The sequence below is a fragment of the Cricetulus griseus genome (genome assembly GCF_003668045.3).
Source record: "Cricetulus griseus strain 17A/GY chromosome 1 unlocalized genomic scaffold, alternate assembly CriGri-PICRH-1.0 chr1_0, whole genome shotgun sequence".
Classification (NCBI taxonomy): domain Eukaryota; kingdom Metazoa; phylum Chordata; class Mammalia; order Rodentia; family Cricetidae; genus Cricetulus; species Cricetulus griseus.
In genome coordinates, this window is record NW_023276806.1 from 220,152,967 (window position 1) to 220,170,234 (window position 17,268).

The 17,268-nt window shown below is 37.0% G+C and overlaps 1 protein-coding gene across 12 annotated transcripts in view; it reads left to right on the forward strand.

Annotated features, from left to right (window-relative positions):
- Positions 1 to 17,268, forward strand: part of Sgce (sarcoglycan epsilon) — a 70,343-nt gene that overhangs the window by 18,459 nt on the left and 34,616 nt on the right. For 10 of the 12 annotated variants that reach the window (XM_027389862.2, XM_027389860.2, XM_027389866.2 and 7 more), the window contains 3 exons: positions 8,741 to 8,863; positions 10,144 to 10,301; positions 15,172 to 15,244. In XM_027389862.2, coding sequence (XP_027245663.1) covers positions 8,741 to 8,863; positions 10,144 to 10,301; positions 15,172 to 15,244 — 354 coding nt within the window. Of the gene's footprint in view, positions 1 to 6,976; positions 7,208 to 8,740; positions 8,864 to 10,143; positions 10,302 to 15,171; positions 15,245 to 17,268 lie in introns of those variants that run through there. The other 2 variants (XM_027389868.2, XM_027389869.2) reach the window with 2 other exon arrangements.

The following is a 17,268-nucleotide window of genomic DNA, read 5'->3' on the forward strand; positions in this document are numbered from 1 at the left end:
TCGTAATAAATTATAGCCATCTTTCCTTTTTTCATTCTTCCTCCTGTTTTAAACTATGGTTCTTAGGACTTCTGTCCTTTCTCTCATCTTCCTCTGGTCCCTCCCTGTTTGATTTGCCAAAAGTGTCCAATCTAACGATCTGTTAACTCCAGCTGAGTCTTTGAACTGGGTCTGCTCTTAATGAAATGCAATTCCAGACAGACAGACAGCATCCACCAGAAACTCCAAGGGATAATCATCTCTTTCATTTTCAATGTCATGCTTCCAACTGGACCTCAGACTAACATTCAGTGTGTAACTTAAGACATACTATTTCTTGAAATAGAAAACCCTTCTCAAATCTCTCCATGAAACCAGCTGGGTTGTAATTCTCTTATTTCCTCATCCTTTAGACTTTTCCCCATCCTTCCTGGTTTCCTCATCCCATTTAACTTTGAGCATTCTTCTGAGTGATTGGAATAACTTATAGAGAAAACAGTATGTTTCATTAATGATATGAAAAAAAATGGGCCATTGCTTTAAAACTTACAAGTGCTAGCAGTTTGTGCAGTGAGGATGTTTTAACTGCTGTGTCTGATTTTACATTTTTGTCCTGTTCTTAACCATGAATGACAGTGACTGCTTGACAATTTCCAGGGAGCACAGATTGTCATAAGAGCATTTAATAGTAAAATTGATTTTGTGGTTATTTTTTTACACAACTTCTAAAATAATACTCTAATTCTTAACAAAAACAGTGGAATAGTACTTCCATGAATAAAATTCAGAGGAATTTGATTGCCTTATGCCAACATATTTCACACTATTCTTTGATAGATATTAAGTGATGATAAAAGTCATAAAAACAGTTCAAATATGGACCCCCTTCTTTTACCCTTGAGTAATTTTAGAGAAATTAAAACTATAATGTTTATCCTTAGGAAAATTTACATGAAAAGAAGTATATTTTTATATATATATACCTAAAATTAGCTTGTCTTCTTATTTTCATCACATGTTAGCTATAGAAAGTACATTTTTTTCATTTGACACTTTCATATATCCATGTAGTGAACTTTGATTGTGTTCTTGTATTCACTTCCTCTTGTTATCTCATTTTTTCCTCCCCTCTACCATGAAAATTCACGTTCTAAAAGCCTTAGATTCATTGTGGAGTTTTTTTTTCCTAAGAAATTAAGACAAAAGTTAAAATGATTGTGCCCAGATTCCCTAGTTATTTTTAACTTAGAGGTTAAACTCTAACTGAATATTCATGGGATAAGACAGTATGTACATTACATAGCTTCATCTTACTAACAGTCAAAAAAAATGAGTGTTGGGAATGGAAGGATGGTGCAGTGGTTAGGAGCACCTGCTGCTTTTGCAGAGGACATTGGTTTGGTTCCCAGTAACCACAGAGGGTGGCTCACAATGAGCTGTAATTCCAGCACCAGAGCACATACATGCACTAAGACACTCACATATACACACAAAATAGAAGTAAATCTGAGAGAGAGAGAGAGAGAGAGAGAGAGAGAGAGAGAGAGAGACAGAGACAGAGACAGAGACAGATAGACAGACAGACAGACAGACAGACAGATTTGAAGATAGAAATATGGTTCTTAATGACCTCTTTTTTTCTATGGCTACAGAGGAACAGGAAGTGCCCTAGGCTGAAAATATTCCCTTGCCTATGATAGGAGGTAAAGTCAAAATTTTAAGACTCTAAAGGACCATGTACAAGAGATGTGAGACTCTCCTCCTAAGTCTTAGCTACAAAGTTGAGCTGCCTCCTTCTCTACTAAACCACTAAGGAGGCCTCTTCCTACTTGAATTTGTGTGTGTAAACTGGCCTTTTCTAGTTCTGTAGTGTAATTAAGATAACTCTCTGAAATGAGAAGCTTAGATTATCTAATCAAATTCTGATTCTTTATAAATCACAGAGAAATTACTAAGAATAACTAAGTTAAATCTTATCGTAGCAGAACCATTAACTACCAGATGCGTTAGCTTGTATTTTGTATTGTCAGACTGAAAAGCTCCACAGCGACTCTGTTAGTCCTGGATCTGTGCTTGTGAAACAAACGTTTAGTCCCCCTGAGTTCAATTTTGTCACCGAGACAGTAAAATGGAGGACTTAATCTTCCAGGGAAACAAATGGATGCCAATTCTGGCTTGCCTAGGAGGCCAAGGCCGTGTCTTGGTCAGAGGTAGTGCTTTGACCTGTCTTTTAATAAAGACATTTGCATGCCTAGACAGCAGGACATCTAAAATGCTTTTCAACTTTTTGGTGTTCTGAGTCCCGTGTTCTATTGATCACCGGTTAACAATAGTTTGCACCCTTTTCCTATTGACATTTAAGCCACACAAATGCACAAGCACAGGGGAAAATATATTTGATTAGGTAATAACCAAGATAATTCCAATTTAGAAAAATTGAATTAGTAACTTAAGTTAGGAGGAAAAATTTTCATGACTTTATAGAAAAAGATCCAAGCCATGATTTCTGCTTCACGTGAATAGAAGTGTCTGTATCTCTTAGCAAAGGAGGCAATCTAATGCTGTCCTTCAGATGAATCCCACAGCTTAGGCATGGACTATTTGTGACTGCAAGAAAAACAATAGCTGCTTGCCTCTAAATGAATGGCCCACCGGCCTTTGATACCCTGAGGTGAAGGGCTGACAGCAGAGAAACACTTTCAATTGAAAACCAACATTTATAAAGCTGAATTGATCAAACCTAGCATAAATCTCAATGAGAGGCTTTAGAAAAAAAAATAGAGGAAGAAATTGCATTGTGTACCTGGTTGGATATTAAGATCTCTTAAAATATTTTTCTACGGTAATTATGTGGTTTAATAATTAAATTTCAATTTGAATGGTGTAATAACTTGTTAAAAATGAATTAGGAAGGAATTCATAAATTTATTAAACTCTGCAGATCCCGAGATGAGTTATCTTGATTCAGAGAACCAAAGGGATTCATCTTGCAGTCTGTCCTGATGCTTTGGGTAGCAGCTCCGTGCAGTTCTGTGTATGCAGGGGATGCGCTGGGTGGCAGCTCCGTGCAGTGCTGTGTAGGCAGGGGCTGAGTCTCAGAGAGATTGCTAAAAGCCTCTTAAAGCTGTAATGTGAAAAAAAATTAAATCTCTTTTTCCCTCCTAGTACTTAAAATGTTTGATTTCCAGGCTACTTATGCCTAGTTGCTTAGGTCAAATTTTGCTTTTTAAAGTTGTATTAAGATAGGCAGCTAGTCAGTACCCTCTTTATAGCTTGAGCATCTTGAAAAATCTTCATAATGTTTTGCTAATTTCTTCCAGGTAGTACTTTCCACTGAAATAACGCTGTGAACAGTTGGAAATATATATTGTCTTATTTAAATAATTTGTATCCACCGTACCTGTTTGGTATTTTGCAGTGACTGGACATGAAGGGTACATTGATAAAATTGAGATGCTTTTAGAAATAAACTTTTAATTTCTCATATGAAAGCTATTCATTATAGTATGTTGGTACTTTTTAGGTTGGTTAGGTCACTCCTGCTAAAAGTAATATTTAATCCATAAATCTCTGTTTAGAATTATGCAGTAATTCTAACATGAAGTTATTTCACATAACACCTTATGTTCATTTTGATTTGACAGCTCATGTTTGCATAACATCTGGATTGAATTAAGACTTTCAATTGTACACTTATTTGTTTCTGAATGTAGTTTATACTGCTTTCGCCTCAAGGAATGACACCATCCTGAGTATAGTAAGAGAGTCTATTCACAGGCATACGGCAGCAGCTGAGAGAACCAGGAAATACACCACAAAAGGGTCCTTGGGCAGCTAATGCTTCAAATGCAGGCTTCTGGCTTTTCACTTCTAGCAGGGCGCTGCACACACGGAAACAGCACGTATCTTCTCTTAATTTAGCACGCAGTTACTACCTCATTTGCTAGTCTGGCTTTTAAACCTGCAGCAGGTTAATAATGGCAAACTTAAAAGGCTAGAGAAACTGCTATAGAAAACATACTGATAGCAATGAGAAATGACAGCTGACAATGTGTCTGTCGGGGGAGAAAACAAAATCTATAAAACACACAACCTTAAAATGCATTAGCCTACTGGGATGCACTGGTGTGATTTGTAAATGACAGGCAACCAAACAATCCATACGGCCCCCTGTATAATAGAGCCGCGTGCGGTAACTGATGTGGGAAACGATCTTACGTTATGAAAAAGGATCAACGCTGCAACCTCAGGAGCATCAGCCCTCTGCGTGCTCCATTCTGTGGGCCTCCCCTATCCCGTCCGTATGAACCTTGCAAGAATGAGAAAATGACAATATCAGCGGATATTTTAAAGTCATCAATTTGTTGCTAAAGCACCTATCAATGGGACATACACATAATTGGAATTTAACAAAGGCTACTTGGAGACAATTATTGACAATAATTTATGGCTTCTCAAGGATTGCAAAGAGAGCCAGCTTTAAGATTAAATGTAGCAGGAACTTTCCGGCCTCACACTCAATGTCTGCTTTATCTATACGGCTGTGTCCTTATTCTTAGTGATGCAGGAAAAAAAGGTCCAGTATGTGTTTTTGGACTCTTTGTAAAGATGGGATGTATGTGTGTATGTTTACGTTTCAGGAATTATAATCACAGCAATTGTGAAGAACTGTTACAGGTTCCTCAGCAGTGTAATTCTTTCAAACTTCAGTGTTTGTGAAGTATGAGCATGTTGGCTTTTGTTTTTAAGGTAATTGTTAGGAAGCACACCAATGCACACACTTACCTTTTTCTTTACACAGAGAGGAAATCTCTAACAGATTCTTAGCAAAGGAAGACGGGCACAATTTAGCTAGCGTGAGGTCCCACTTTATTGCTACTGCTGTCAAGATCTATTATTTTATTCTTGGCTATCTATCGTCACGTAATATAGAGTTGTTGAAATGCCCCGACCTTTTCTATATTCCCTGTGACTTAACATGCAAAGAATACTTCTGTGAATAAGATTTTGGTTGCATGATAATGAGAGACTTATATCGGAGCTTAGGGAGGGTAAAATATTGAATTATTTTCCAGCACTATTTTCCTTTTGGCTCTTCCTTATTCAGACACGAGATTTGTTTTTTAAATAAATTCTATTGCTTATGGCAATGCATTTTCAAAAGTTTTAATCTTCATAACCATAGCCATCTTTTCTATTTGACAAAGATGTTTTTGATTCTCCACGGGTTGAACTTTTGCTTTAATTGTTTTGCCCACTAATGTTGGTAGATTTGCAGGGATTTAGCTACATACTGGTTTTCAGTTTCATTTGTTTCCAGTGGCATGTTTGCAGAGGTAATGGATTTGCAGCTGTACAAGATTACAGAGCTGTGCGAGACAGAGAGGCCAGACCCTGTGACCTCGGCTTGATTAGCACTGTGCTGTACACATGTATATTGTGGAGATGATCAGATCTTCGTGCTGTGGGCTTCTGAGGGTATTAACATTTCATTTTTCATACTCATTATTAAGAAAACTAATATGTATCAAGTTTGTTGTTTGTGGATACTACCTAGGCACCTGTGAATGCCGCAGGCAGGCATTAACTCCCAGAGGCAGTTTCTATGGGTTTTTGTGCAGACTCCATGGACATTATTGACAGAGCTCGTGTTTAGAAGAACAACAGCCCAGATTTCAAATTCTCTGTCATTTTGCTTTTGAAAAGAAGCATAGGTGTAACTACTGCCCAAATAGCCTCTTGTGAGGAGCTATTTGTTTTGCAAATAACAAAGGGACAGGGAAAGAGTTCTTCTCTAAGTATGTTGTGTGGGTGCCCATAATTTAAACCCATTGTAAAGAAAGGAAGTATTATTTTCACAAACAAAACATAGTGGCTTAGTCATTTTCCATTTCTAGATGAATATGTCCTACATCTGTATCATGTTTTCCTCCAGTTAATGGCATACTATACTTAAAGAGAGGCAGGCTTTACTGTGGAGTTGCCAAGGTAAACTGACCAGCAAGGGTACAGTTCAACAGATTGCAGAACAGCAATTGAATGCACAGGAATAAAACAAAATGTGCATGTCATCTTAAGGCCTGAGAGGGCCAAGAGGATTGTGCTTAACTCTGTACATTGGAGAAATGGTTTCAGTCTGCTTGTTTTGTTTTGTGAGGGGTTCTATACTAGTCATGGTGGAATGGTGGAATGATAGGTACCTTTTAATGGGTTCATGTTAGGCTCTATGAGGGCTATATAGAAAAATAGAATTATTTCAGTGTTATTTAACGTGAGAAACATTTCCTTTGGCCTCACAAGCTGACATATATCACTTCACGTAGCAAACACTAAAAGAGGCTATTACTTTATGATGGAAATGGAGGATAGTAATCTGCAGAATACTATACCTTAAATGAAGTGTCATATATGTTTAGCTCCCTAGCATGAGACCCGTGTCTGTCTCTGCGTTGCTTTACACCAGAATGTATTCATTCATTCCACAGGCATCAATAAACCTATTTAAATATGCTCAACACTCCTCAAGGTATTAAAAAATGACAAGGAAAATAAAACTCAGTATTGCACGGCACAATGTTTTCATCTCTAGAAAGATTAATACATCAGATATGTTCAGAAGAGATTCATTTAGATCTTTCTAAGTATTCCTGTACTTTGGATATAAGGTTGAGATATGGAATTTTAACAACTTTCATATAGGGAAAAGTAGTTTCTCAGAAGCAGTTTGAAACTCTCCACAGTTTGATTTTTTTTTTCTTGCCAGCTTTGTCTTCTTCTGACATGAATCCCAGGATTGTGCATATCTAGCTTACTTACTCTCTTTAAAGGGTCCCGCAAATATCCCACTCTTGCATCTTTCCTGCTTTCGCCACTGAATGCCTGAATGTCTCTGGCTTGTAAACAACTACTGTTAGGAACAATATTAAATCTTATCATTTTTCCCCCAGATCTTTCCAGAAGCAGCCTACTCTTCATGGTATTGCCAGAACAGCTTCTATCTCTGGGGCAATACCTAGTGAAAACTATATTGGTTTCCCAACTGGATGGTGGCCTTGTTGGAAGCAGGGCTTGGATCTCTGTGGTCCTCACATTTCCAACACCATCTGAAATTTAGGATACATTGTGCCATTGAACAGGGGCAAAGAAATTCAGATTCTCATGTTTCCATCCTTACAATTTTCCTCTGATTCAGTGAATATTATTTGGAATGTGGTCATCATTTCCCCAGGTGAGTAAATAGTCCTTGAGGAAAAGCTGGGGACAGGAATGGCAAGGGTAGACTATTTCAGTGCCAGTCACATCTGTGTCTTTCTACAAACCTGGTTAAATTATCCACAGCTTTTTTTCTATTTGTTTGTTTGTTTGTTTGTTTATCTGCAAAGCCTTTTTCTTGTGGTTACTTTGTTTGGACAGAAGATCTTGCTCTGTAATCCAGGCTACCCTGAACTTATTTTATAACCAAGGCTTGTCTTAAACTCAAAGCAATCCTCGTACAAGTCTCTTGAGAGATAGAATTACAGGCATGAGCCACCACATCTGGCCACTCCATAGACTTTGAAGTTGTGGTTTTAGTAGTCAAGTTGTGGATATATGAGACTACCACCAAAATGTTTTGGTTCATTCTTCTTTTTTTATGGGCAGCTCTCCACAGAAGAGGGTCAAGTTTTCTCAGAGGTAGAAACATTTTGTGGGAGTTTTTTGGTTTTTGTTTTAATACTAAAAACTTTACTGTTAGTGATCTTGCTGTGTAGGGCTTTTAGCAAGTTGTGAGCTTGCTGTGAGCAATCTTGGGGTTCCTGAAGTTAACTACCACATTTAAAAACCCATCAGTGACTAAGTAAAAGAACAAGATTGATAGGGTTTATCTGTATACAAATTACAGCTACTGGCCAATCATGAAGCCAGAATCCCAAAAGACATTGCAGAGGTGACAAGAGGTGATGGTCATAATGTGTTGGTGGAGATGGTGATATCAGAGGGAAAACAAGAGGTAGAAACGAATCAGACCAATTTAGCCATTTTCCTGCACTGAAATCTTATGTCCTGTGTCACAGTGAATCATGAAATTGGTCCCATTTCGCCTCAAGAGTGATTTGTCCAGAAGTGTGTTGTGTAATTGTTGCTGCTTATTTAGGAGGTAGCACAATGGAATAGATTGTGCTATTTTAATTATTAGATGCCCAAATCAGGAGACATGAAATAAAGTAATTGTTTCTAGGAAAGGTTTTAGTAATGCCTGGAGAAAGTTGCTAGCACATGTTCCTGAGTGTAAATGAGTTGCTGCATATATTCTGGTGGGAATTATATAGGCTAACTTCCCTCTGCTTGCATAGCAATAGTACTTACTATTTTAAAAGTACTCTATGTATTCACTTTTTAAAAAGGGAAAGGGGGAAACTACGAATTATGAAGTTTATCAGTTTTTCCTATGTGTATTTTGTTGGTAATATTTTTTACAAAAAACAAATCATAAAATGATATTTATGTCTTTATGCTTAATGGCAATTAAAAATACTAAACCTAATGCATGTTATTTTACTTGTTCAGTGTTTTAATGGTTTTTAAATACAAGCTGGGAGAGTTTTCTTATGCTTTGTTCTAAATTGCTTCCCTTTCAATCAGATATGCACTAACGGTTCCCCTGTGTGTTATTTAGTTTTCCAAGCTGTTTCTGCACAGTGAGACCGGTCTCGGTAGCTGACGAGTTATCGAGGGTCATTCGAATTATCACCTGTCTCTCTTCTTTCTCCTTTGCTTTTAGTGTACACTCTTTTTTCAAAGGTGCACTCTGATCGGAACGTATACCCGTCTGCAGGTGTCCTCTTTGTTCATGTTTTGGAGAGAGAGTATTTCAAGGGTGAATTTCCACCTTACCCAAAGCCTGGTAGGTTCTCGGCAGGAGGGAAGAAGGGTTAAACATCTCTTTTTGTTCATTGCACTGAACCTCAGCGATATGAAATCAAATACAGTTAACACTGTTTTAAGTGATTTGGATATGTGAAAAATCAATTGTTTGAGGATCTTTCTCATTTTAAGATTAGGAATTTAGTTATAAAAGAAAATCATTTTTTGAATTTTAGAGAGTACATATTTCTTAAGCTTCAGTCTTGGATGTTATGCCCCTGCCTGATAAATGGCCTCCCTTTAGTTACACAATAATAATTAAAACTATACCCAATTATGATTTCCTATACTCCGACTTAGTTTCTTATATTGTTTTTCAGAAAACTGTACATTTGTTGTGTAAGAGAATGAAATGAGGTATTAAATATCCGTTTTAAAAAGCCTTTACTTGATGAGACAGTTTGATAAAACTTCTTAATAATGTAATGATTAATTTTCCTTCAAAGTAATAACAATTATTAAAACATTGAATTCACTATTGGTTTAATGTTATTTTGAATTACTACAAGTTCTGTCACATTAATGAAGATAGACAAAGAGTAGTAAGAGAAAACATTAAGTTATAACACTTTAGTAACAAAATGGCTTCTGAAAATTAAATTTTGGAAGAATACCTGCTTAATATTAGAATTAATACAGCTATTCTTTTGTGGGTTGTATGATGAGTAGCAGCTTATCTGACATTTATAAAACGAAGGGAAACCTGTTTTCAGCAGGAAAAGGAGTCTTTCATCAATTATTGTTAAAGTGTTTTCTTATGAGATGTTCCATTTCTAGACAATTATATGGCTAAGGCATTTGGTCAGCAGTTGTTACGCATAAGAAAAGCACACAGCCATAGCCCATTATAATTATTTGACCAAGCCTTCTGCTATGCTGACAATGTTTGGAGATCTGTGAAGGGAATGCCTCTCATTAGCAGAGGAATGTGTTTAGGGAGATATTTGTGAACGATACTTGTTGTCTCACTGGTGAAACTGTCCTAAAGTATTGTCCTCAAAATAGTATCAATTGTTAGAATCTACTACTGTTCTTTATTAGATCTCGAGACCAGTTCAGCAACCAAAAGGATATTTTTCATTATGTGTATGACTAAAGTCAAAATTTCCAGATGATTTTTTTTTATTGGTGTATTTAGTTTGCTACAAATGTCAAAGACTTTTTTTTTCGGGTAGAATACTTTGATTTATAGTACCAAAGAAACATGTTTGAAAGTAACTGTTTAATTCTTAAATGTCTTAATTCTCTATTCTTATCTAGGTGAGGTTAGTAATGATCCCATAACATTTAACACAAATTTAATGGGTTACCCAGACAGACCTGGATGGCTTCGATACATTCAAAGGACACCATACAGTGATGGGGTTCTGTATGGGTCTCCGACAGCTGAAAATGTGGGGAAACCAACCATCATCGAGGTATTTTATTTTGAGTGAGCAATACTATGTTTTTTAAGCCCTTGTTTTAAATGTTGAAATTAAAGTTACATAGCAGTGACTTTTAAGATTTTTTAACATGGAAATGTACTCACTAATGTTTTGACATATAATCATCTTCTCTATAAAATTTGCAATTTCAAAATTTATCTTAATATTATAAATTAAATTGGTGAAAAATTAAATGATGCTTAAAAGAAACAGATTAATATAAAGTATTTAATAAGATAAATGCAAACATAAAACATTTGTTTGTTTTATATTTGAAAATATTGTTTCAGTTATTTCTCTGTGTGTATGTCTGTGAGTGCACATGTGCCCCGATGGATTTGTGGAGGTCAGAGAACAACTTTCAGGAGTCTCTCTTTCCACCCTGTGTGTCCTGAGGCTCACACTCAGGTCTTCAAGCTTGGCAGTAAGTGCATTTACCCACTGAGCCAAATTGCCAAGTCAAATCTATATTTTTTATTCAAATTTCATGCTTACTGAAATAAAGTCACTCACTAGACATCTTAATTACCAAACGTTGTGAAAGGTGACTAGAGTTTGAAGGATGAATGACAAGTGCATTCAGCCATGCGTTAGGGTCTAGGGGCTGACTATCTGAGAGAGAACTACACCTCTACCCGATGCTGTGGGAACAGCTATCATCAGATGCTGCTCTGCAGTCCAGTTCCCACAGTCAAGGAGGCCTTCCTGGGGGGAGGAGTCAGTCTTTCCAGGTTTTAAAAATAGAGTCTGGGCTCTAGCTTAGTGGTAGAGAAGATGACAAGCACATGCAAGTTCATCTCCAGGACTGAAAAACAGAGTAAAACAAAAAACAATAAAAGCACACCCAGCCACCCCCAAATACAAGCAAATCAGGGAAATGTGAAGAAGTGTAGGATCTCAGAGAGCCCTATGTGGTTAGAAGTTAGGGTCCTTTCCAGGGACAGATGATAGGAGCAGGAGTCATCAGTGTTGCTGAGGTAACCCTGCAGGGCTCTGTGAGCTGTGATGGACTGTGTAAGCTGTGATGAGAGTTAGCCTGTATTCTGAAAGCCATTGGGGTGTTATAATTCACCATTTTTTTCTAGTGTTAGCATACCTATAAGACATGAGAAGTTAAAACCCATAACAGCAATGATAAAGGTAATTTAAATTAAATTAATACTTCCTTTAACAGTTACACTTAAAAGATAAAAGTGTTTTACTGTTGATGTGGGTGATGGGAACCAAACTCAAGTCCTCTGCAAGAGTAGGAAGTGCTTTTAACTGACGAGCCTTCTCCCCAAGCCATCTCTTGAGTTCTTTTTAAACAAAGAATCAAAGTGATCTTGCTCAACATGATAATTTCCCCCAAAAGAATAGCAAACATTATTCTCAGTAGGGAATCATTAGAGAAATTTCACTTAAATTTGGAAACAAAACAAGAACAACATCCTCTATATTTTATTATAGAATATATTGGAAGTCATAGCTAAGGAAGGGAAGAGCATGAAATCAAGTTCCCAATGATTTGAAAGAAAGAAATTGAACAGTCAATAGTATAAAGTCTATGGACTATTAAAATATTATGAAAGAGTTATTAGCTCTATATAAATGTGGTTACGTTTCTGCACATGAATTAAAAGTACTGAGAAAATAGATGTTCCAAAGAAGAAAGTATTTTCAATAGAGACAAAATTATAAAGTGAGGGGAGTAAATATATAATACAAGTAATGTAAAATTTCATAAATAGGTAGTAATTTCAGTAATAGGAAGATAGTGTGAGAACTGGATAATTTCTCCTAATCTATAGATTCAGTAGAATACCAATATAGTTTTCAGTGGATTTTTAAAAATAAAACTTGACTGTTTCTTACATGTATGGGGAGGGTTATATGCTAGAAATAACTAAGTCTTAATGAAGAAGAACAAAGGAGAAGGTTTCTGTTCTCTCATAGGCATGCAGATTCCCATGAAGCCATGGTCATTACTACAGAGTTGCAGTGACCCAGGGAGGGGCAGATGGGCTGAAGGGTTGAGTGGCAAGGACAGAGACAGACCACACAAGGAACAGGGAGTGATAGGGGTTTGAAGCGTTGGTGCCACATGTCATTGGGAAAAGGAATGTCTGTTTCTTAACTAGTGCTCAGAAAAATTGTTAGCCATTTGAATTAGATCCTTCATGCCAACCATAGAGTTTGAGCCTTCATACTATACTCCAAGCACAAATCTAGATAGATTAGGCATGAAGTGTGAAAAACAAAAGGTTAAATTGTTATATTAAAATATGGAAGATCCCCTTGCTGACTTGGGGACAAAAATACATTTAAACATCACCTGCACACTTGTGAGAGAAAAGTTCATCGAAAGAGATTCTTTAAGCGATGAGCTGGAAAACAGGAGAAGGAAGATACTGTTGCTTGTGTAGTTTCTGAAATTGAAAAGAAATTCTCAATTCAGTAAGAAAAAGATATTCCACTGAAGAGGACACTCAAGTACCCATGAACCCAAGTAAGATGTCTCTTCTTACCAGTAATGAACAACATACATATTCAGACAATAATGAGAATTTTATCATTATTGCATTGTAGAGGAATGTGTGGATTGATACAACCCCTGTGGGACTGGTGTGAAATCATGTCCCATGCATAAGTATCAGTATACTATATCACTAAGCAGTGCCTGGTCTAAACACACACCCAAACAAACTACTTGCAAAAACTCACCTGAAGGCGTGTACGGACACACTCCTTGAACATTGTTCATACAGCAGCTCACTGGAAACCCACAAAACAACAGACTCAAAAGGCTGTCAGGAAGAGTTAGGTGCATACAATATGTTGTGTTTATGAGGTAAATATTAAGAGGAAATGTGAATTGAGGCTTGTCCAGCAACATGGATAAAGTTTTAAACAAAATGTTGAACGGGGAGGTAGGGAAGACAAGACTATGGCATGCAGACAACCAGTTTATAGTGTGCAAAACAAACAAAATTAGGCAATCTAGTTTAATCTACATGTTTTTTAATAAGTAAATGAGATTTTTTTTTTTTTTTTTTGGTTTTTTGAGACAGGGTTTCTCTGTGGCTTTGGAGGCTGTCCTGGAACTAGCTCTTGTAGACCAGGCTGGTCTCGAACTCACAGAGATCCACCTGCCTCTGCTGGGATTAAAGACGTGCACCACCACCGCCCGGCGTAAATGAGATCTTAAGTAAATAAATCAATGAGATTTTAATCTCATTAAGTAACTGGGATTTTGAACATCAAGTTCACAATTTCAGCTACTGCTGGAAAGCAGCCTGGGGCTAAGACAGGTGAGCAGTAACATTGTCAAAGTGAGTTCAAGGACAGCCAAGATGTGCTTATATGACACCACGGGCATTAAGTGTTATGGGTCTGTATCAAATAATATGCTTAAAAAGTACCAATGTAAACCTAACCCAACCTTTTATAGAGCACAAGTAGATCTGAATAGTGTGATGAGCCTAGGATTGAATACATTCTTCTATTTAGTCATTTTTATATGTCTTAAACCATTATTTAACTATATCAATCTATGGATTAATCCATTCAGAAACTGTATAATTGAAATATTTAGATTTTAAACATGTTAGAAAAATAACTCCTACTTGGGTTTGGGTAGCTAGCATTCCCAGTGGTCTAGTGGTTAGTATTCAACACTCTCTCCTACTTAGTTTGATAGCCAGTCTTACTGTTTGATGTGAGCCCTGATGATCATGTGTTTACAAGGAAGAAAGTGGCAACCCCAGTGGAATTTTGACAAGTTGGAGAGAGAGAAAAACTCCTTTAACTCTATGGATTGGGGTACTGTTCAGAACAGATATTGACAAAGTTTTGAAATTATTTAACACCCCCCCCAACGCACAATTCTGAATCTTGCTGTTTTAATTGTAACCTCTTTCTCTCGATGTCCTATTGCTTGTTGAGTGCCCAGGGTCTTCTCTCTTAGTAGTTGGAGCCAGTTCTCTCCCAATCTTCTATTTTGATGTCACCTACAGCTGCAGTCACCGCCAGAAACCTAGAGCTGGGACTCTTAAGAGTTTGACACAGTCATTTGGTTTTGTTGAGGTACTCCAGATGTGTCTGCACCATTTAATGCCTGTTACAAAGTTAATTATCCCTTGAGTTCTGAAGCCATGTTTGTCTCTGGTAGCCCTTTCTGGGCTGACATCCATATAAGCTCACTGACCCTGAGTGTTTACTAACATTTGACTATATGATATGCTGATGTGTGGCTTTTGAGCATGCGCTCTAAGTTTTGTAGACGATGCTCCTTACTGCTTTATTCATCATGAGGCATATTTACATCACAAAATTGTGATTTATGACATCTTTTGACTGTGGTGCAGTTCAGCACTAAGTACAACATGGGTGTGCTTGGTTTGCAGTGTACTCTTCATGATGATTTTTCAATTCAATTTACAAGCACAGCCATACATATTTAGGATTTGTGTGTGTGTGTGTGTGTGTGTGTGTGTGTGTGTGTGTGTGTGTGTGTGTGTGTGTGTGTGTTGTTTTGTTTTAATCTTAGTATATCACCAGCAAGTCACTCATAATGGTTCATCCATCTTCTAGTGACCCATCTATATTGCCTCCTGTGCCTAATGACTTTCTGTGAAAGAATTTTTCAGTATGTAACTTTTTGTTTTAGCATGTTAAATAGACCTGGCTAATTAATTATTATTATTTTTACAATACTGCTAAAGTTCTGGGATTTTATTGCCCAGGAAAGGAAATTTTCTAGACATAGCAATGAATAATAGAAATTTTAAAAAAAAACAATGATTTATTTTCATTTTGTCTTTAATGAGCTGCATTTTACAAAACATTCCACTTTCTAAACATGATTTTCCTTTCCTAATAGATAACTGCTTACAATAGACGTACCTTTGAGACTGCAAGGCATAATTTGATAATTAATATAATGTCAGCAGAAGGTAAGTGTGGAAAATATGTTGATGATCATTTCTTATTTATAAGAAGGATTTCATTGTGTTTATAAATATGAAATATAATTGTGGATTATAAAGCACCACATACCTACTGTAAATGATGAAATAGTAAAATGTGGAAAGAAAAGCAAGCCATTTCTAACTTTTTATGAAAGTGGTGTACTGTGCTGAGGAACTGAGGCTGGCTTTTCACCAGCTGTTGATGTCTTCAAGCCTTGCTACATCAGTACTGAAGGGGAACTAAGATGCACCTGCTTCCAAGTCTGCTCTAAAGCTGAGAGTTAAGTCTAAGAACACAGAGTCATTAGTAGCTACTTTTATATTTAACTTTAGTGTAATTATAAGTTTAGCTGCATATAAAGATAAACTGTGATTTGGGGACTTGGGGTACACAGTTTTATAATTGGCTAAATTTTGCTCATTTGTATCAGTAAATGTTAGAGTCCATCAACAATTAAGAGGAACATGCTCAAATTCTAAATGATTTCCTGAGGATTTTGAAGGGGACACAAGAATTAGAAAAATTATGCTTATATTTTTTATCCTATTTTGACAAAGACTAGGAAATCTATTTAACACTTAAAATGCTTTAGTGAGGTTACCAACTTGAGGGAGGCAGGGGACGAGCTCATGGGAAATTAGCTGGGAGGCCCTAAAGGGAGGAAAGGGGAAAAATCTTACCATCCCATATCCCAAACTTGAGGGATAATTATTATTCTTTTGATTTTGATTTTTTTCAAGACAGGGTTTCTTTGTGTAGCCCTGGCTGTTCTGTAACTCGCTCTGTACATCAGGTTGGCCTCAGAATCACAGAGATTCATCTGTTGAGGCTTAAATGTTAAAAAAAGAAAGAGAAAATACTTTTAGTTGCCATTAGAAACTTATGGTTAATCTTCTCTATTCTTCTGCTAGAAAAGACACTGATAGGAAGGGAGCTGTTACTGACCTTTTCCTCTGAAAAGGAGCAAAATGAGAGTATATTCTTGGTGGGGAATGGCTGCTCCTTTTCACTGGTAGAAAACAGACAAACAAAGCATTCTGTCAGAAACTAATATTTTGAAGTTCATGATAACTCAGTAAAGCTGAGTTAAAAGTTGCCCTTAGACTGTATAAAAGAAAGAATTAAGTACAAAATTGGCAATATGTACCTGGAAAGATTTCTTGAACACTTAAACCACCTTCAGTGGGTCTTCCCTTATGTGTTTTAATAGTACCAACTGCAGATGACTATGCCAGGGTAACATGTATAGTGCTCTTTATATATGCAAACTAGCGTGAGGTCTAGTTCTATGGCCCTAGACAAAACATTCCCTCTCCACACTCCTACCCTCCACATGTTCCATGTTTTTTAGGCATCCATAAATCAGGCAGCCTGCTTCTTGACTTAATTAGGATTGGATAGTTTTATCTAGGTTAAGCTATTCCTGTAGAGTTGAGAACTCTTAAGTTGGTAGAGTCATTGTCTTTTCCTTCCTGTTTGTGGATTTATAGTTGGAGTCACATAGTTACACTGTGGTGGCTTTGGGCTCTTGAACCGTGTAGTTACGGGCTTTAAGAGGCCATGTCTTTGTCAGATATTCCACACTGGAAGAGAGCCTGGTCTACAGTTGGACCTTTCTCTTTCTCTAGTCTGCTCTGTGCTGTGGAAAGTGGACACCCAGAACCTATAATGGGTGTTAATGTCACTTGGGGCTCCATATTCGTGTGGTTCCTGTTGTAAGAATACTACACAACTTGAGGGGTCAGAAGTAAGAGTTTGGGGCTGCTTATCTGCATGAGGTAAAAGCCATGAGTTGATGATGTGGGAGGAGAAGACTTTAGAGGTCTCCATTGGGAGTTTAGGCAGATCTGCTCCACTTCTTTTCTACATAGGGTTCAAATGGTTTGAAATGGTTTGAAAACCACTAAACTAAAAGGTCACACATTTGTCCTTGCCAGTCTAGACAAGATTCCTGGGTACTTGAGAATGAATGTCTTTGAACATGGCCTTCACTTATGCTATCTGTCCC